The following is a 19412-nucleotide window of genomic DNA, read 5'->3' on the forward strand; positions in this document are numbered from 1 at the left end:
ATGAATCGTTTTTGAAATAAAGCATATAAGAAAGAAACACAGGTGAGTTATGAGTAAGAAAGATAGGTTGAATGGCAGGTAGGCAGCAAAAGGGAAGAAAGTGGGCTGCAGAAGTTGGGGCTAGAATTCAACCCAGTTCTCAACCATTTCTGCTAGCACTGTATTTACATTCTATTTTTAATTTCATCATTCATTATATTTTAATTTTTTAGTTTTTTTGGTGTGAAAATATACTTCAAATCTTTGTTTTGCAGAGTGCTCATATTTTAATAAGAGGAAACATTACCTAAACTCTATTTTAAAATGACATAAATGATAAAAGTGAAATAAATAATGCATTAACAGAACATTTTATTTGGAAATTAAATTAAGCCTTTAGCTACAAACACATAATACTCATATGAGAAAAAATGAAATAGAATTTGAGTTTGGTTACTGTTCATATCATTGTCACAAAATATTTTTCTTATAAAATATCTAAAAACATAATTTTCAAGAATGTACTATAATTAAATATAGCAATAAAGCAAATTTTCAAGAGTATAGCAATCAGATTTGCAATTGACTTTTTACATGTAGTCAGAGATTAGACTGCTCCATTTTAATGTTAATGGATTAATAGGCTACCATTTGGTTAAAATAAGTCTGGGTAATTAAAAATTGATATAGAGTACAGTGGTATTTAATAAATATAAATTTAGTATGTACAAATAAAAGTGGCATGCTACACTTAGGTGACTGTTCAAACATAGATTCCTAAAGTTACTGCATGTATTACGATTGAATTTCTTCTAAATATTCTCTTTTGCATTTGATATTTTTGAGATCAGGGTAAAGATCACATTACATTAGACCAATTACCAAATTAACATGGTGATATAATGGTTTGATAATGTTTTATAAAACTGACTTAAAAGTACTTTTATACACAGACATAAATGCATTTCAATGTGAATGAGTAGCTGGTTTGTCACTTAGAGTTGTTTACAATGATATTTGCTCAGATTTTTAACTATTTCGAAGTAAAAAACAAAAACACAAAAGCATGATCACACAATCCTATACCATAAGTTGAATTACATGTAGAATTATCTTACCATAGTCGTCATTGTTTTGTGTCATGAAATAGTTATTTCAATGGAGTAGCTTCTAAAAGACTTTATCTTTATATTTAAATTTATTGTTCTTTATATAAATTGAGGAACTTGAAATCCAATATATACAATACTTTTAAATGAACATTCAATAGAAAAAGTGCCACTATATTTTGATTTTAGTAAATTTTAGATCTATGACTATTTGTTTATTAGGTCTCAAATTATTTTGTCTTTTGATGCCATAAATTAAATAGTAATTATAATAACAAAAGCTAATTATATTGAAAAATGCCCCCCCACCCCGCTCCATTGACAGCTGCAATATAAAAGCACTACCACTAAGTTTTATAATTTGACCGAGAATGAATGAGTCTCTGTAATTAAGCCAATGCAGTACCTAAATTCTCAAAAACAATAACCTTACATTAAGCATATAATAACATTTAGCTTTTATGTGGCTATATGTCAGTATAAAATTAAATTTGGAGTACAGTTTTTAAAAAAGGACTATCTGAGCCAAAAAAACTTCCTTTTGCTTGTGGCTAGGTCAATTGTTTTTTTTAAATTTAAAAATTTTAAATATTTGTAAAAATAACTGAAATTTTGCTGATCATAAATAAAGTATGTAGCTTCTATGCTATGGGACATGAGAGTGTCAACCTTAACTCAAAATTTAGATATAGACTTTCAAGGATTGTTTCTGTAGATGCTATAAAACTTAAGAGCAGTCATCGTGTTTAAATGAAATAAATGATCAGTTTGAAAAAGCAAAAGGTTATGAACTTAGGTTTTCAGGCAGCTTATTATCTTTGCTGTTTTAGCGGAAGATCAATTTCCTAAAGGATGTCAGAGCTAATATACGATTATATCCAAAGAATAAAAAAAAAATAAGAAAACATCTCCCAAATTAAAAAAGAAAAGAAAAAAAGAAAAAAAAACTTTTGTGTATGTGTATAACAAATTCACATTTAAAAAGTATGTACAGTTCAAGATATCTACTTTGTTAGTGCTACATATCTTGAAAGAGAAAATATACAAAAAGTGTGACTGAATTCTACTTTTCATCTGTTGGTCAGAAATCAAATATTTCATAAATAGAAAAATGTTTATATCTAAGATACAATATATTTCATGTATGCTTTTATTAGATTAAAGTTAACTACTTTATATAACAAAATAGTCATCTTTTAATTACTCTTTTAAAACAGAAAAAAGTTAACATGTAACTGATATAAACACTAATAACAGCAGTTTTTGACAATATTAATCTTTAAGAGAAACAATGAAGGAAAGATTTGGTGTCTTCACAGTCAAAACATGTAGACCACTTAAATCATAAAAGAATTCGTTATGATTCATGCATTGCATATATTACACTTTTTTCTTTGCAAACCTATAGTTTTTATAATTAGGAAATCAATTCTTTGCTCTTATTTGCTTGTGATCATGATGATCTAAATGGTGCTACAAGTCAAATGGTAAAGGCAACTCAGCTGTAATAAATACCTGAGGAAGATTCTGAAGCATTCCTCCCTAAGAATAATAAAACTGTTAGAGAGAATTCTGCCTAATAACCTGTTTTTAAAAACAGGAGAAAAGAAACATAACATTCATATAATTATAAATTAGTAAACTATTATGTGCTCAGATTCCAAACATTCTTCCCTTGATAACTTTCTGCAATGAAAACAGAATGTTTTATTTTACTTTGAAACGTGAATGACTCTTACTGGCTGGTTGGGGTAATATGCTAGAACCACAACAAAGGTCAAAGGTAAACTGTACTGTAGTAGATTATCTGTCTCCAGTAGGAGTAGGATAGGAAGTGGTGCTATCCACGTTGAGGATTTGCCGACCATGTTTTTATACACTTTCCCTGAATCTTAGAACTATTTCATAAAATTAATTTTGTTTCATAGTGGGTTCAAATATACCTCTGTAGTAGATATTTCTCTAAATTTTAATAAAACATGGTACATTATAAACTATTATTAGGTATGACATTTAGAGTTTATCCCTAAGAAAATATATAGTGGCTAACTGGATATAAGAAAAAAAAAATCCACAGGTTATATCTGTATGAGTGTTCGTATGAAGATGGTTATATCAGCATAGTGATTTTTTCTTGTAATTACTTGTAGAAAGTAGACTATTACTATTGTACTAATTTCCTGTGGCATGATCATTCTAAGGAACAGCAAATTCTTAAGCTATAAATAAGTTTGACAATCATGCCTCTTTTTAAAAAACACATTTTACTTCAAAAACACTGCTGAAAAATAAATTTCACTGCTAACTTGTTTCTGTATGAGTGTCTTCATACTCTGAAGATATATATGCATTATTGTTTAGTATTACCCTATTGCTTTAATAGAATATCTAAGAAATAATATTCATGTAAGAGCATATATGATTTTTAGTTCTCGTTACAAATATTAACTATAATAATAGAATGCATTCTTTAGTTTTTAAAGTAAAAAGATTCATTTTTATCATACAGGTGATTGATAAATTTGTCACAATATGACAAATAATTGATCACAAGCATTTAACCCGTAAGAACCATAAAAGTATAATGTTTTTAAATAGGAATTTTATACAATAATTTAAAATATTGTCTTTTAAATAAAAGATTTCCATCATTAATTGTTAAACTTAATCAAATGTGAAACTTCAGGAAAAAATTTAAGATATAAAGGAATTTTTATTTCCATGTCCCTAAAATCTAAAAAAAGCTAAGTAAATGTTCTCTATTACTTTTGGTAAAAATAGCTTAAAATATTAAAAGAAGGCAATCCAAAAATAGTATCACTTTTTTCTTATTTAACAGTTGGTCTCTGATTAATATTAAATTCTAAAACATATATAGTAGAACAAGTTAACATTAACAAGATACTCTAAAAATGATAACATTTTGAGTATTATATTATTGTAATAATTGTGAAGCAACTAAGTTTTCTTAAGACTTGAGTAACAATTGTTAACTTTTATAAAATAACTTTCTATAGCTTCTAAAATCTGGAGTTCAGCATTGTAAAGCAGAAACATTAGACATGCAAAACATCTAGCATGCTACAGGTAACCAAAAATCTGCAAATGATATATATTGTGCTGTAGAAAGCAGGTCTTCCTAACACAGTATGGTTCACAGTAAGGTTTAAGGTATGATTTTACTTTTCTTAAGAATTATCCAGAATCCAAACACCAATACAATAAAGTTGTCTGAGTCATTGAAAAAACTTAGTACACTATTTTTTTCAGTTTTTCTTCAACATACCAAATATACGCACAATCTTATTTCTTTGGGCCCAGAATACAAGTAGAATTTAACTGTGTGCTAACTACTTTATGTAACAAGCAATTACCTATTATAAAATAAAAATTAAATTGCTATGAAAACAGGATTTCAATTTCAGTTATAAATTTAGCGAATGATGCCACAGGGGATGTTTCTGCACAATGTTCTCTCAGGCATTTTCTCAGTGCAGTGTTGTGAAGCATGGCAATGATAAAATTACTACCTTTAAAAAAGTGCAAATTATCTTCATTAAAGATAATTGTAATAATGCATCTTAATTTTTACAGTTTTCTGTCTATAACTAAAAAGGCATTTACTGAAAATAGGTGAATTCTATAATAAACAGGCAGCTATTGATCTAATGCATAAGTTGCTCTTTCCTTACTGTATATTCCAGACCACTTGCGAGTTAGTTCTAGATAAAGACTTGGTTTATGAGGCCGGTAATCCAGGTACACTGTACTGGTAGTTCTTTTGGGAATAGCCTTTTCAATCTGAGTTCCTTCATGCCACTCATTAAAAGAGGTGATAGAAATCACACTGGGGTGGGTTTGGAGAGCAGCACGCAGAGCCGTTTCATAATATTTCCCATTGATTCTGTTCCGAGTGTTCTGAGCATTCCATGGACGGATGCTGGTATCTATATATCCTGGCCCCACACTTGGGATAAATATTAGTTTGAAGTGATCACAAAATAATTTTAGCTTAGCCCAATTCTCATATGATGAGCCGTAAGTAAAGCCATTTGTGGCAAAATATGTATAAATTCCATCAAAACCACCTTGAAGGATATCATATTTATGCTTGTCTTCTACTAGAAGTGCAATAAACAATCCATCATAAGGAGAATTGCGAATGCTCTGAGACCCTGAGACGGTTAACAGATTGGCCCATTGTTCAGGCTTTGTAATATAGGAATCGTAGACATAAAACATAGGAAGAGCATTGCCGGTCTTAGTCTTGTACCTGTAAAAAGCCGGATGATTTCCATATCTACAATACAAACATATGTAAAAGTGAAATTAATATTCAGAACTCATTTGCCATACACAATAATTATTTACTGAAAATGAAGGTAATCAGTACAGTTTAAGCAAAATGTTTACCTTCTTTGGGAAGTCAGTTAAATAATTATTAAAAATGCATTGATTTTATACATTGGGAAATGAAATACTGGATACATTAAGACATTACCAAATAAGAAATTATATTATATGAGGTTTACAAATGATGACTAACACCATGAAGAGCCCATTTTCTATATGAATATATGCTTTTAAAATATCAATGATAATTGGCCCACTGTTGCTAAAAAGTTTCTTTGTAAGAGTATGGCATCTGTCACTATTAGTAAAATAATAATTTGTTCAAGGGAACAAAATGAAACTGTATTAATTTTTTTCCCTGTAATCAGACTAAATATAAATAAAAATATTAAATGTCAGTCCTTTGCTATAAACAGTTCACAGAGTTTAAAAGAAAACTCTGTATGATTTAAAGAATATCAATTTAAAATGTCAGTATGATAGAAATCATAAATAGCCTAATAAACACATAAAATAAAAATCTTTATTCATACAGAGAGTGAACTGTAAGGAACTTCAGAAATGTTCCTCAAAATGACTGCAATATTCATTACAAAATTAGTTTTATTTTAATGTCAGACCATAAATCATTCAAATCTCTCAAACAGAATTTAAATGTACTTTTCTTACAACAGTAATTAGCACTGGATCACAAACTGGTGATTATAAACACAGAAGAAACTCACTTGTCTATAATATATTTGATATTTTTGTACATGCTTTGGTCATCTCGATTGTAATATGGTTCGATGTGAAAAGTGACCTAAAACAAAAATATTGATTAGAAAAAAAATTATGATGTAAAAATAAAAGTATATTCCATATTTTAAATTAATTCCATGATTTAATAACCTTAATTTAAAATGCTTACTGAACACAAAAGTTACTAGAGAGTTTAATAGACAATGTACTACGCTTTCTCTAATAATTAATATCCTAAATATTTTATACATTTACCTCAGTTAATTCACAACTCTATAGGTACTTACTATCTTCATTTTCTACACGAGAAAATCAAAATTAAGATAGGTGCAATAACTTGTCACACCCAGCGAGCTGGAGGCAGTGGGTATTCTGAATTCAGAGCTCAAATGTTCAACCACTGTGCAATACTACTTCTTGTATGTTTATTCCTTGTAAAGAATAAATAGGGATATATTCTATATTCAAACATCTTTAAGAAAGGCAAAAAAATGGTCTAGAAAAATCTGAGTTGTTTACAGGTGTGATCATTAGGCTTACACTTAAGTGGAATCAACAGCAAATGTCTTTAAGTGCCAAATTCTACATAATGAAAATATCATTTTACAAAATAATGTTTAATTTGTACTATTAATAGCCACTAGTATTATAAAGGACAATAATTTTTAGAATGCTTATTCATATGGTTTATATATCACTAATAGTAGAAAGCAGTAACCAAAAGTACTTAAATACTGAGCACAGAAGGCTCCATTTTTAAAAAAAAAATTAGATATCATTGTTTAATAACATAAAAATTTCAGGTGTACAGCATTACAATTCAATGTCTACTGCATGCTCATCACCAAAAGTCTGGTTTCTAATCATCATCATCCTACATCTGACCCCCTTTACCAATTTTTCTCTCCCCCTCCTGTAATCATCAATTTATTATCTGAGTTTGTTCATTTTTTAATTTTCTACATGAGTGAAATCATATGTTCTTTGTCCTCTGTCTGACTTATTTCACTTAGCATCATACCCTCAAGATCCATCCATGTTGTTGGAAATGGCAATATTTCATCTTTTTTATGAATGATTATTCCACTGTATATAGGTACCACATCTTTATTCATCTGTCAATGGACATTTAGGTTATTTCCATATCTTGGTTATTATAAATAATGCTGCAATGAACACGGGGTACACATATCTTTTCAAATAAATGTTTTCACAGTCCTTGGATAAATACCCAGAAGAAGAATTGCTGGATCATATGGTAGCTCTATTCATTTTTTTTTTTTTTTTTAAGAACCTCAATGCTGTTTGCCATACTGGTTGTCTCAATTTACATTATCACCAACAGCGTATGAGGGTTCCCTTTTATCTACATCCTCTCCAACATTTATCTGTCTTTTTGATAACAGCCATTCTAATTTATGTTTGGTGACATCTCATTGTGCTTTTGATTTGCATTTCCCTAAAAATTAGTGAAATTAAACATCTTTTCATGTACCTGTTGGCCACCTGTATGCCTTCTTTGGAAAAATGTCTATTCAGATCCTCTGCCCATTTATAATTGTTTTTTGTTGTGTTTGAATTGCATGAGTTCTTTATATATTTTAGAGATTAATCCCTTACTGGAAATATCATTTTCAAATATCTTCTCCCATTTGGTTGGCTGACTTTTTGTTTTGTTGATGGTTTCCTTTGCAATGCAAAGTCTTTTTAGTTTCATGTTCTATTTCTTTATTTTTGTTTCTCTTGCCTTTGAAGTTAAATGCACTAGAATATCACTAAGACTGATGTCCATTAAGTTTAGTGCCAATTTTCTTCTATATATTTTATTGTTTCACGTCTCAAGTTCAAGTCTTTGAGATAATTTCTATATATGGTGAAAAACAGTGATCTAGTTTTATTCTTTTGCATACAGTTGTTCAGTTTTTCTAGCACCATTTAAGAGACTTTTCTTTCTCCATTATATATTCTTGTTTCCTTTGTCATAAATTAGTTGTCTGTATATGTGTGGGTTTATTTCTAAGTGCTTAATTATTTCCCATTGGTCTTTTTGTCTGTTTTTCTGCCAAAACCATACTGTTTGATTACTAAGCTTTGTAGTATAGTTTGGAATCAGGAAGTGTAATGTCTCTGGCTTTGCTCCTTTCTCAGCGGATTGCTTTGGCTATTGGGATCTTTTGTGGCTACATATGAATTTTTGGAATGTTTTTTCTATTTCTGTGAAAAATTCCATTGGGATTTTGGATTTTAATAGGAATTGCATTGAATTTCTAGACTGTTAAAATGTCCATATTACCTAAAGCAATGTTTATTCTTTTAATCTATGAATACAGTATCTTTCCGTTTCTTTGTAACTTCAATTTCTTTCAACAATGGCTTGTTGTTTTTAGTGTACAGGTCTTGCACCTCCTTTTAAAAGTTTATTGCTAGGTATTTTATTCTTTTTGTTGCAATTGTAAATGAGATTGTTCTCTTCATTTTGCTTTGTGATACACCACTGTTAGTATATAGAAATGCAACAGATTTTTGCACATTGATTTTCTACCTTACGACTGTTCTGTACTAATTTATTATTTCTAATTTCTTTTAGAAGAATCTTTAAGGTTTTCCATATACAAAATCATATCATCCACAAATAATGACACTTTTACTTCTTACTTTCCAATCTGGATACCTTTTATGTCTTTTCCTTATCTAATTGCTCGGGCTAGGACTTATAGCAGCACTATGTTGAATAAAAGTGGCAAGAGTGGGCATCCTTGCCATGTTCCTGATCTTAGAGAAAAAGCTTTCAGTTTTTCATCATTGTTGTAGGTTTGTATATATATGGCTTTTATTATGCTGAGGTACTTTACCCACTGTAGTCACAGTTTTTATCATAAATGGATGCTGTATCTTGTCAAGTGCCTTTTCTGCATCTTCTGAGGTGTTCATATGATTTTTATTCTCCATTATGTAAATGTGGTATATCACAATGATTAATTTGCAGATGTTGAATCATCTTTGCATCCCTGGAATGAACCTCATTTGATCATGGTGTATAGTCCTTTTAATGTATTGTTGTATGTGATTTCTAGTATTTTGTTGAGGATTTCTGCATCTATGTTCATCAGAAATATTGGCTGTAATTTACTTTAATTGTGTTGTACTTGCCTGGTTTTGGTATTAAGGTAATGTTGGCTTCCTAAATGAGTTAGGAAGCATTCCCTCTTCAATTTTTTGAGTTTGAGAATGGTAACTATTAAATGTCCTATGAATGTTTGGTAGAATTCACCGCACTTTTGTTTCTTGTAAGATTTTTGATTACTATTTACATTTCCTTGCTAGGGATCAGTCTAGTCAGATTTTGTATTTCTTCATGATTTGGTCTAGGAATGTTATATGATTCTAAGAATTTACCCATTTCTTCTAGGTTATGCAATTTGGTGGCATATAGCCTTTCACAGTATTCTTTTATGATCCTTTATATTTATGGTATCCATTATAATTTTTCCTCTTTCATTTCTGATTTTATTCGAGTCTATTTTCCTTAGTGAATTCAGCTAAAGAGTTGTCAATTCTGTTTATCTTTTCGAAGAATAAGCTCTTCCTTTCATTAATCTTTTCTATTGTCTTTTTAGTATCCATTTCCAATGCCTTTTAAGGAATTTTCCATCTCACTGAGTTCTTCAGTTACAGAACTTCTGCTTTGTTCTTTTTGAATTATAACCTCTTTGGCAAAGTACTCCTCATTACTTTTGTTTCTGAGCTCACTTAATTGCCTTTCTGGGTTTTTTTGTATCTTCTTGAGTTTCTTCATGGATGGCTATTTTTAATTCTCTATCATTGAGATCACAATCTTCCATGACTTTACGTTTGGTTACTGGAGAATCATCTTCATGTTACCTTGGTTGTTCCACAGGATGGTGCATTTTCAGTTTTAAAAACTATATTTAGGTACCTTTTTATGCAGCAATTGAGCAGGCTAATAATTAGAGGTCTTCCTTTTATTTTCTAGTAGATGGTGCCAAGACACAAGATGTTTTCTTACCTGTGCTCCTTGCACCTCCATGGTTGCTGATGCCACAGTTGATGGTGCCACTGTGGTGGGTGCCGTAGCTGTGTCTGAGACAGCTGGGTCCTGAAGCACCACCACCATGGTGCAGGAGTGGAGAAGGCTTCAAGAACCCACAGCTACCTCGCTCCCTATGGCCCTGGGCACTGCTGCTACCAGGCCCTCCAGAGGTGTAACCATAGCCGCAACCAGAGATGGAGGCAGATTCTCAAGTGCCAGTGCTGCTGTTGCCCCTTTGCTGGGCAGTGGTGCAGGACACCATTGTGGGTACTGTGTAAATTAGTACCTAACTCTAAGGAACCTGGGAAGACTCTCACCCACCAATGCAGTCTATAGGTAAGAGATGAAACTCTACATGGGATAGAGGAGCCAGCCAAAATGCCTAAGTGCTGGGCAAAAATTTGGTGAGGACAGACCTGGGCAGGAACTCATGCATTAGAACTTGTAGAAGTCTCACCTTCCCAAAGGGAGACTCCAGCATATCACTGGAGGAAAAGAAAAATACATATTTGGAGGCTGTAAGAGAAACTTTTCCAGTACCACACCTCCGCCTATGGAAACACTAAAAAGGACTGATTTTCTGGTGACCTCTCTCACAGAGAAAAAGTAAAGTGCTGAGTACCTGGTTATCCCAGCTGGAGAAATTCATTCTCTCCACTAGTACCTAGAATAATATGGTGAAAGCTCAAAATCTGTGGGTGTGTGCCCGGGGGGAGGAGGGGGTATTGATATAGAGAGGCAGAAAAGTTTCAAATGATGTTAAAAGGATTGTGTTCACCAGGAAGTCCACCCAGGAGCTGCTGGGAGTACTGCTCCTGGGAGCAACAAACTGGGTCTGCAAACCTTCAGTGCACTCAGTTCTAAACCCTCACCTCCCCCTGCTCTGTCAGTTCCTTCTATGGGCTGCCAAGTGCCACTGCAAGAACAAGCTCCAGTAGACAGCACACCTATCGACCACTGAGTTGAGCTAGTGTCACTTTATTGAAAACAACATTTTTTCAATAGCCAGCCTGGTGAATTTTAAGAACCGGAGAAAACATAAAAGCTTTAAACATTTGCCTCAGAGGGAGCAGTTACACCTTCACAAAAAAGAAAAACTCAGGTAATAACATAAGAGAACATAATATTTCAACTGCTGCAAGGAAGGAGAAAAAAAGGAGGTATCTACTACTTCAAGTGTAAAAGCAGTAACATATTTACAAGGAATAGGAAATATGTATCACACCCACACAAAATGATATTCTCCAGCAACCAAGCTCAAAGGGACATAATACTGCAATCTAATGAATAAAGTATTCAAAATAGCTGTTCTAAAGAAACAAGTTATAACTCAATGAAACCAGAACTAAAAATTATGAATAAAATGAGTTCTTTACCAAAGAGAATAAAATTATAAAGAACCAAATTCTGGAGCTGAAAATTCAATGAATGAGATTGAGAATGCAATAGAGATCATATGTAACAGGGCAGACCACAGGGGGAAAAAAATTGGAGATTAGGAATTTTGAAATAACACAGAAGGAACATAGATTTAAGAACAACAAAGAAAGCCTATGTGACCTATGGTTATTCATAAACACATATCAGAAAAATCGAGGTTCCAGAAGAAAAGAAGGAGAAGGAGGCAGAGAGTTTATTTAAATACATAATAGCTGAGAAATTCCCAAACCTGAAGAAAGACTTGGACATACAAGTCTAGAAAGCTAATAGATCATCCTATAATCTCAATGTAACCCTTTCTAAGATATATCTGTCACAAATCAGTGATGAAGAATCTTAAAAGCAGCGAGGTTTAAAAAAAAAAAAAAAAAAAACCCTACACAGGAACTCCTATTGCACTATCAGCAAGTTCTCAGCAGAAACTTAATAGGCCAGAGGATAGTGGAATGACATGTTCAAAGTGTCGAAAAATAAAAATGGCCAGCCAAGAATACTTTGTCCAGCATATTTAGCCTTCAGTTACGGAGAAGGCTTTCCCTAGACAAAATTTAAAGGAGTTCACCACCACTAGACCTGACTTGCAATAAATGCAGAAAGGAGTTCTTTGAGCTGAAACAACAGCAGGCTAATCACGCACATGAAAACACACAAGAGTACACAACCCACTGGTAAAGGTGAAAAATAGACATTTAGAAAACTAACTTTCTATTAGGATGGTGTGTCAACTACTCAAATATGGTATAAAGGTTAAAGGAAAAGAGTAGAAAAAAAAAATATATATATAGCTACTATAAATTAACAATATATAACAACAAAAAAATTGTGGTATCAATCATATTCAAGGAAAGAGTAAAAGGGTATAGCTTTTATAGGAGATCAAAGATAAGTTGTTAATAGCCCAAAACGTATATCTAAAAAATGTTTTAAGTAAACACAGAGCAAAAACCTAGAGCAAGGGGAAACAGTATACCACAATGAAAAATAACCAATTTACAAAGTAGGCAGAAAATGATGGCAAAATTCCTTAGATATTAATACTTACTCTAAAGGGAAATGGATTGAATTAACCAATCAAAAGGCACAGAGTAACTGGATGGATTAAAAACAAGACCCAACTCTATGCTGCCAACAAGAGACCCATATCAGCTTCAAGGACACACATTCACTCAAAGTGAAGGGATGGAAAAGCCATCCCATGAAAGTGGAAACCACATCAAATTTCACACTGTAAATTTTAAAAAAAAAGCAGAAAAATAATACATCCAAGTGGAAATTGTTAATTTTTAAAGCATTTTTGTTTCTCCTGGTTATTTTCTCCAAAATAGCTACAGATCTTTATAATTGTCTATAATATGCTGATTACTGTTAACTATTTTTTACAGTAATTTTCTAAAATGTCTTAGTGCCAAATGTTTTTATTTCTTTGTATTTTTGCTTTTGAATTTTCTCAAAAATTCCAGTTCAAGACATAGGAAGATCCCTTGCTTCTTCCCACACACACCAAATATATGGCCACATAATGATTCCCTCTGAAAACCACTCTAAAAACTCGTGGAGCGACCCATCCATATCTGACAAAAGAGGGAACCCACACTGAAGCAGGTAAGAAAGGCTGAGACATAATCTTGCCTTAAACTTTTCCTCTGGCACAGGGACCCACAACTGGGAGGAAACTCAAAACCTGGAGCTTGGAGGGTAGCTCTTTCATGTATCTGGGGCTCTTTTGTGGCTATAGACCAGAAGATAACCTTTCATTGCTTGGCAGTAGTGACCAGGGGTGTCTTGTATTCCAGGACACCAAGGGAATATAACAATCAGAAAGATGGGTCTTGGCAGGCTACCACGTCTAGGGTGCAAGAGACAGCAGACTTAAACACCCACAACCTTTCTGTGAAAAAGGCCTACTTGCTTGACCTGGAGCTTCAGCCTTAGGAGCAGACTTTAGGTTTGGGACACATCTAGAAACTACAGAAATACACTCATGGACCATAGGTGGGGGACACCACCTTTGTGCTCTCCCTGTATCTCACTACAGCTCACTGGTTATCTCCCAGAAAGGAGCTTACACTTGACTGAAGCACTGATTTTCATGATGGCCACTCTGGGGACACCTCTGAATTTCTTGACTCTGGTGGGCGGTGGCGCTTACACTTTTGGTCCCACAAGACTGCATATATTTGCATTCTGTAAAAGATGCTGCCTAAAGTTTGGCTTTCAATAAGCCTGGATCTAGGTGCTGATTGAGACCTTCCACTATGGGAAAGCAACTGGTCTTGGCATACCCTGAACTACTGGGAGCTATTAAAAATAAGATAGGCTGCTTTGAAAATCAAAAAAGGTTTGAGAGACAACTAAGAGCTAGGGAAAGGTTGAGCAATAAGGTTCATCTCCTACACGAGGTCAAACCTTCAAGACTGGCAGAAGTAGCTATTTCATCTAATGCACAGAAACAAAAACAGAGTTAAGCAAGATGAAGAAATAGAGGAATATGCTCCAAATGACAGAAAAAGATAAAACCTTAATAGAACACAGATAAGTAAATTATCTGATAGAGAGTTGAAATTAATGGTCATAAAGTTGCTCACAGGGCTTAGGACAGGAATTGATGAACACAGAATTTCAACAAAAGCAATGGAAAGTAAAAGAAAGTACCAAACAGAAGTCAGAGAGCTGAGGAATAACATAAGCTGAGAAATGCACTAGAAGATTGAAAAGTAGACTAAATGAAGCAGAACAGCATTACTCTGAAACCAAAAACATTACAAATAAAATTGCAGGTCAGTGTTCCTGATGAATACAGATGCAAAAATCCTCAACAAATACTAGGAAACTGAACACAGCAATTAATTAAAAAGATCATACATATAGCATAATCACATGGGATTTATTCCTGGGATGCAAGGTTGGTTCAAATTCCACAAATTAATTAATGTGATACAATATACCACATAAAATGAAGCATAAAATTCATATGATCACATCAACAGATCATAAAAACCATTTGACAAAATCTAGCATCCATTTATGAAAAAAAGCTCTCAGCAATGTTGGGATGGAGTGAACATATCTCAAAATAATAAAGGTCTTATGTAACAATCCCACAGTTAACTTCATATTCAAAAGTGAAAAGATGAAAGGTCTTTTAAGATCAGGAACAAGACAAAGATGTCCACTTTTGCCACTTTCATTCAATACAGTATTGGAATTCCTAACCACAGCAATTAGACAAGAAAATAACAAGCAACCAAATTATAAGGGAAAAAGTAAAACTGTCATTATTTGCAGATGACACGATAATATAAAGATTCCACCAAAAAACTATTAGAATAAATGAATTCAATAAAGTGACAGAATACAAAAATATTGAGAAATAGGTTGCAAACTATCAGATTGAGAAATTAAAAAATCAATCCAATTTAAATCCTATCAAAAAATTAAAATACCTAGAAATAAATTTATTCAAGAAGGTAAAAGACCTGTTTGTAAAATTATGAGATACTGAAGAATAAGTAGAAACTGATACCATAATCATGGACAGAAAGAAATGACATTGTTCAAATGTTCATACTACTCCAAGAGATCTAAAGATTCAGTACAATCTCTATCAAAATACCAATGGCATTTTTCATGGAACTAGAACAAATAATCCTAAAATTTATATTGAACCAAAAATGACCCTAAATAGCCATAGCAATCTTGAAAAAGAACAAACTTAGAGGTATAACACTACCTAATATCAAACTATACTACAAGGCTATCGTAATCAAAATAGCATGGTACTGGCTTAAAAACAAACACAAAGATCAATGAACAGAATAGCGAGCCCAGAAATAAACCCATACCTATATAATCAATTAATCTATGACAAAGGAGGCAAGAATATACAACGGGGTAAAGACAGTCTCTTCAACGAATGGTGCTGGGAAAACTAGACAGATAACATGCAAAAAAAAAAAAAAAAAGAACTAGACCACTTACACCATATACAAGAATAAACTCAAAATGAATTAAATATTTAAATGTAAGAACTTAAACTATAAAACTCAGAAGAAAACACAGGCAGTAAATTCTCTGATATTGCTTTTAGTCATTTGTTTTTTTGTTTGTTTGTTTGTTTGTTTGTTTTGTCTTTTTGCATATGTCTCCTCGGGCAAGGGAAACAAAAGAAAAGTAAACAGATAAAACTACATCAAACTAAAAAATTTTTGTGCTGCAAAGGAAACTATCAACATAACAAAAAGACAACTCACTGAATGGAAGGAGATATTTGTCAATGATACACACAATAAAAGGTTAGTATCCAAAATATACAAGAAACTAATACAATTTAACACCAAAAAAAAAAATGCAATCAAAAAATGGGCAGAGGACCTGAATAGGCATTTCTCCAAAGAGAACACACAGATGACCAATAAACATATGAAAAGATGTTCAGTGTCACTAATCATCAGGGAAATGCAAATTAAAACCACAATGAGATATCAACTCACACCTGTCAGAATAGCTATCATCAATGAATCAATAAACAATAAGAGTTGGAGAGGATGTAGAGAAAAGGGAAAGCTGATGCACTATTGGTAGGACTGAAAACTGGTGCTGCCACTATGGAAAACAGTATGTTAGTGCCTCAAAATTTAAAAATAGAACTACTATATGACCCAGTAATCTCACTTCTGGGTATTTCTCTGAAGAAATCCAAAATACTAATTTGAAAAGATATATGAACTCCTATGTTCATTGCAGCATTGTTTACAATAGCTAAAATATGGAAGCGACCTAAGTGTCCACTGATAGACAATGTGATAAAGTAGTAGTACTTATATAATGAAACGTTACTCGGTGTAAAAAAGTATGAAATCTTGCTATTTGCAAAAACATGGTTTATGCTAAGTAAAATAAGTCAGACGGAGAAAGACAAATACAATATGATTTCACTTATATGTTAAATCTAAAAAACAAATGAACAAGCAAAACAGAAACAAATTCACAGACAGAACAAACTGATGACTGCCAGATCAGAGAAAGGTTGGGGGGTTGGGTGAAAAAGGTGAAGGGATCAAGTACAAACTGGCAGTTACAAAATAGTCATGGGGGTGTAAAGCACAGCTTAGAGAATATAGTCAACAATATTGTAATAACTAACTAAGGTCAAGTGGGTACTAGACTTATCAAGGTGATTTTTAAGTTATATAAATGTCTAAATATTATGTTGTATACCTGAAACTAATAGTTTATGTCAACTGTAACTGAAAATAAAAATTAAAAGAATAAGAAAAAGGACAATTGTGATTCATGAGAAGAGCTCAAAATATCAACATGATAACAAGACTCATGGTAAATGAAAACTAAAAAACTATAGTAGATACACAAAAACTAGAGAAAGTAAGATAAGCCTATCACTACAGAAAATCATCAAATCACAAAGAGAGCAAGAAGAAAGGAATGAAAGAATTACAAAATAATTAGATCAGCAAAACTCTATACCAATCAATAACTACTTTAAGTACAAATAGATTAAATTCTGCAAAAGCGAACAAACAGTGGCTAAATGGATAATAAAACAAAACCGATCTATGTGCTAACTACGAGTCTCTGAAAGCAAAGATATATATATATAAAAAAAAGACATTCCATGCAAATGAAAATCAAAATAAAGCTGGGTAGGTATACTTATATCAGACAAGATAAACATTAAGAGTAAGTCTGTAATGAGAGACAAAGAAAATCAATATATAATGATAAAGGAATCAATCCAATAAGAGGATATAACATTCCTAAATATTTATCCAACCAATATGGGAGAAGCTAAATATAAAAAGCAAATATTAACAAACTTAAAGGGTGAAATAGGCAGAACTAAAGTAACAGTAGAAAACTTTAATAACCCCCTTTCATCAATACAGATAATCTAGACAGAAATCATTGACCTTAAATGACACATTATACAGAACAATTAACAATCATATACAGAATATTCCATCCAAAAGAATCATAATACACATTCTTCTCAAGTGCATATGGAACATCCTCCGGAATAGATCACATATGTTAGGCCACAAAACAAGTCTTAATAAATTTAAGAAGACTGAAATATCAAACATCTTTCAGACTACAATGGTATGAAACTAGAAATCGAATACAAGAAGAAAACCGGAAAACTCACAAATATGTGTAAATAACATGCTACTGAACAACCAATTGGTCAAAAAAGTAACCAAAAGAGAAATCAAAAAGCATCTTGAGAAAAATAAAATAAAATGGGAGGACATCAAAATAAAAAGCTTCTGCACAACTATCAACAAAATGAAAGGCAACCTACCAAATTGGAGGGGGGGAAAAAGCAAACCCCCTCCCCACTCAAAAAACCACAAGCAATCAAACAAAAATCTGATTTAAAAATGGGCAACCAGATGGCCAACAAGTAAATAAAAAGGTGTTCAACATCACTAATTATCAGGGAAATGCAAATCAAAACCACAAAAAGATATCATTCCAAACCTGTTAGAATGGCTACTATCAAAAAGGCAAAAAATTACAAGTGTGAGGATGTGGAGAAAAGGGAACACTTGTGAACTGTTAGTGGGGATATAAATTGATGTAGCCATTACAAAAAACGGTATGGTGGCATTTCAGAAAATTAAAAATGGAACTACTATATGATCTAGCAATTCTCCTTCTGGTATTTACCTGAAGGAAACAGAAACACTAACACGAAAAGATATCTGATGCTCACTACATCATTATTTATAATGGCCAAGAAATGGAAACAACCTAAGTGTCCATTAATAAACGAATGGCTAAAGAATAGATATACACATACACTGAAATATTATCCAGCTATAAAAAAAGGGAATTTTATGATTTGTTACAACATGGATAGACTTTGAAGGCATTATGCTAAGTGAAATAAGTCTGTCAGAGAAAGACAAATATTGTATGATCCTACTTAAATGTGTAATCTTAAAAACAAACGAAAACCCCACAAAACCAACTCATAGATGCAGATAACGAATTTGTGGTTATGTAAGGTGGGAGAGAAATAAAATGTGTGAAGGTAAAAGGTACAAACTTCTAGTTATAAAATTAGTAAGTCTTGGGGATGTAAAGCACAACATGGTCACTACTGTTAATAATACTGCATTGTATATTTGAAAGTTAAGAGAACAGATTTTAGAAATTCTCATCACAGGAAAAAAAATGTAACTGTATGGTGATGGACATTAACTAGACTGAAAGTGCGATTATTTCATAATATATACATATATCGATTATGTTGAACTCCTGAAACAATTATGTGATATGTCAATTACATCTCAATAAAAATTAAAATAAAATACCTTCAGGTTATATTTATGAGCTTTATCCAAAATAGCTGGTACCAAGTCATCAGTAGACTCTCCATTCTCATCATGTGAACTGGGTGGATACCAAGAAAGGGCTAGTACACCTAACAGAAAACACCAAAAAGAAAAGAAAAATGAACACAGGAACAGGAATGACTGCAAGCATTTTTTTAATTAAAAAACGGGAGATGGCAGAATGAGAACTAAAATTTTAACAATAAAAAAGAAACATGTCTTCACTTAATTTTGTTTTGTTATGTTACTTAGATACTAGCTTTGGTTATTACATTATTTTGTATAGTAGATTTTATGAACTATCAGGCATCAGTAGCTTTTAATTAATAGGTTTTTACTTTCTAGAATAAGTTTTAAATCTACAGAAAAATCACACAGAAA

The 19412-nt window shown here is 32.3% G+C and overlaps 1 protein-coding gene across 1 annotated transcript in view; it reads right to left on the reverse strand.

Annotated features, from left to right (window-relative positions):
• Window positions 1-334: 334 nt before the first annotated feature.
• The window catches only part of MANEA (mannosidase endo-alpha), a 48550-nt gene continuing 29472 nt past the window's right edge, over window positions 335-19412 (reverse strand). Inside the window, exons 3-5 of the mRNA XM_006926292.3 lie at window positions 19011-19120; window positions 6167-6243; window positions 335-5388 (exon numbers count right to left, since the gene is read on the reverse strand). Of these exons, the coding sequence (XP_006926354.2) occupies window positions 4746-5388; window positions 6167-6243; window positions 19011-19120 (830 nt within the window). The 3' untranslated portion in view covers window positions 335-4745. The remainder of the gene's footprint in view (window positions 5389-6166; window positions 6244-19010; window positions 19121-19412) is intronic.

The sequence above is a fragment of the Pteropus alecto genome, unplaced genomic scaffold (genome assembly GCF_000325575.1).
Source record: "Pteropus alecto unplaced genomic scaffold, ASM32557v1 scaffold7, whole genome shotgun sequence".
NCBI lineage: Eukaryota > Metazoa > Chordata > Mammalia > Chiroptera > Pteropodidae > Pteropus > Pteropus alecto.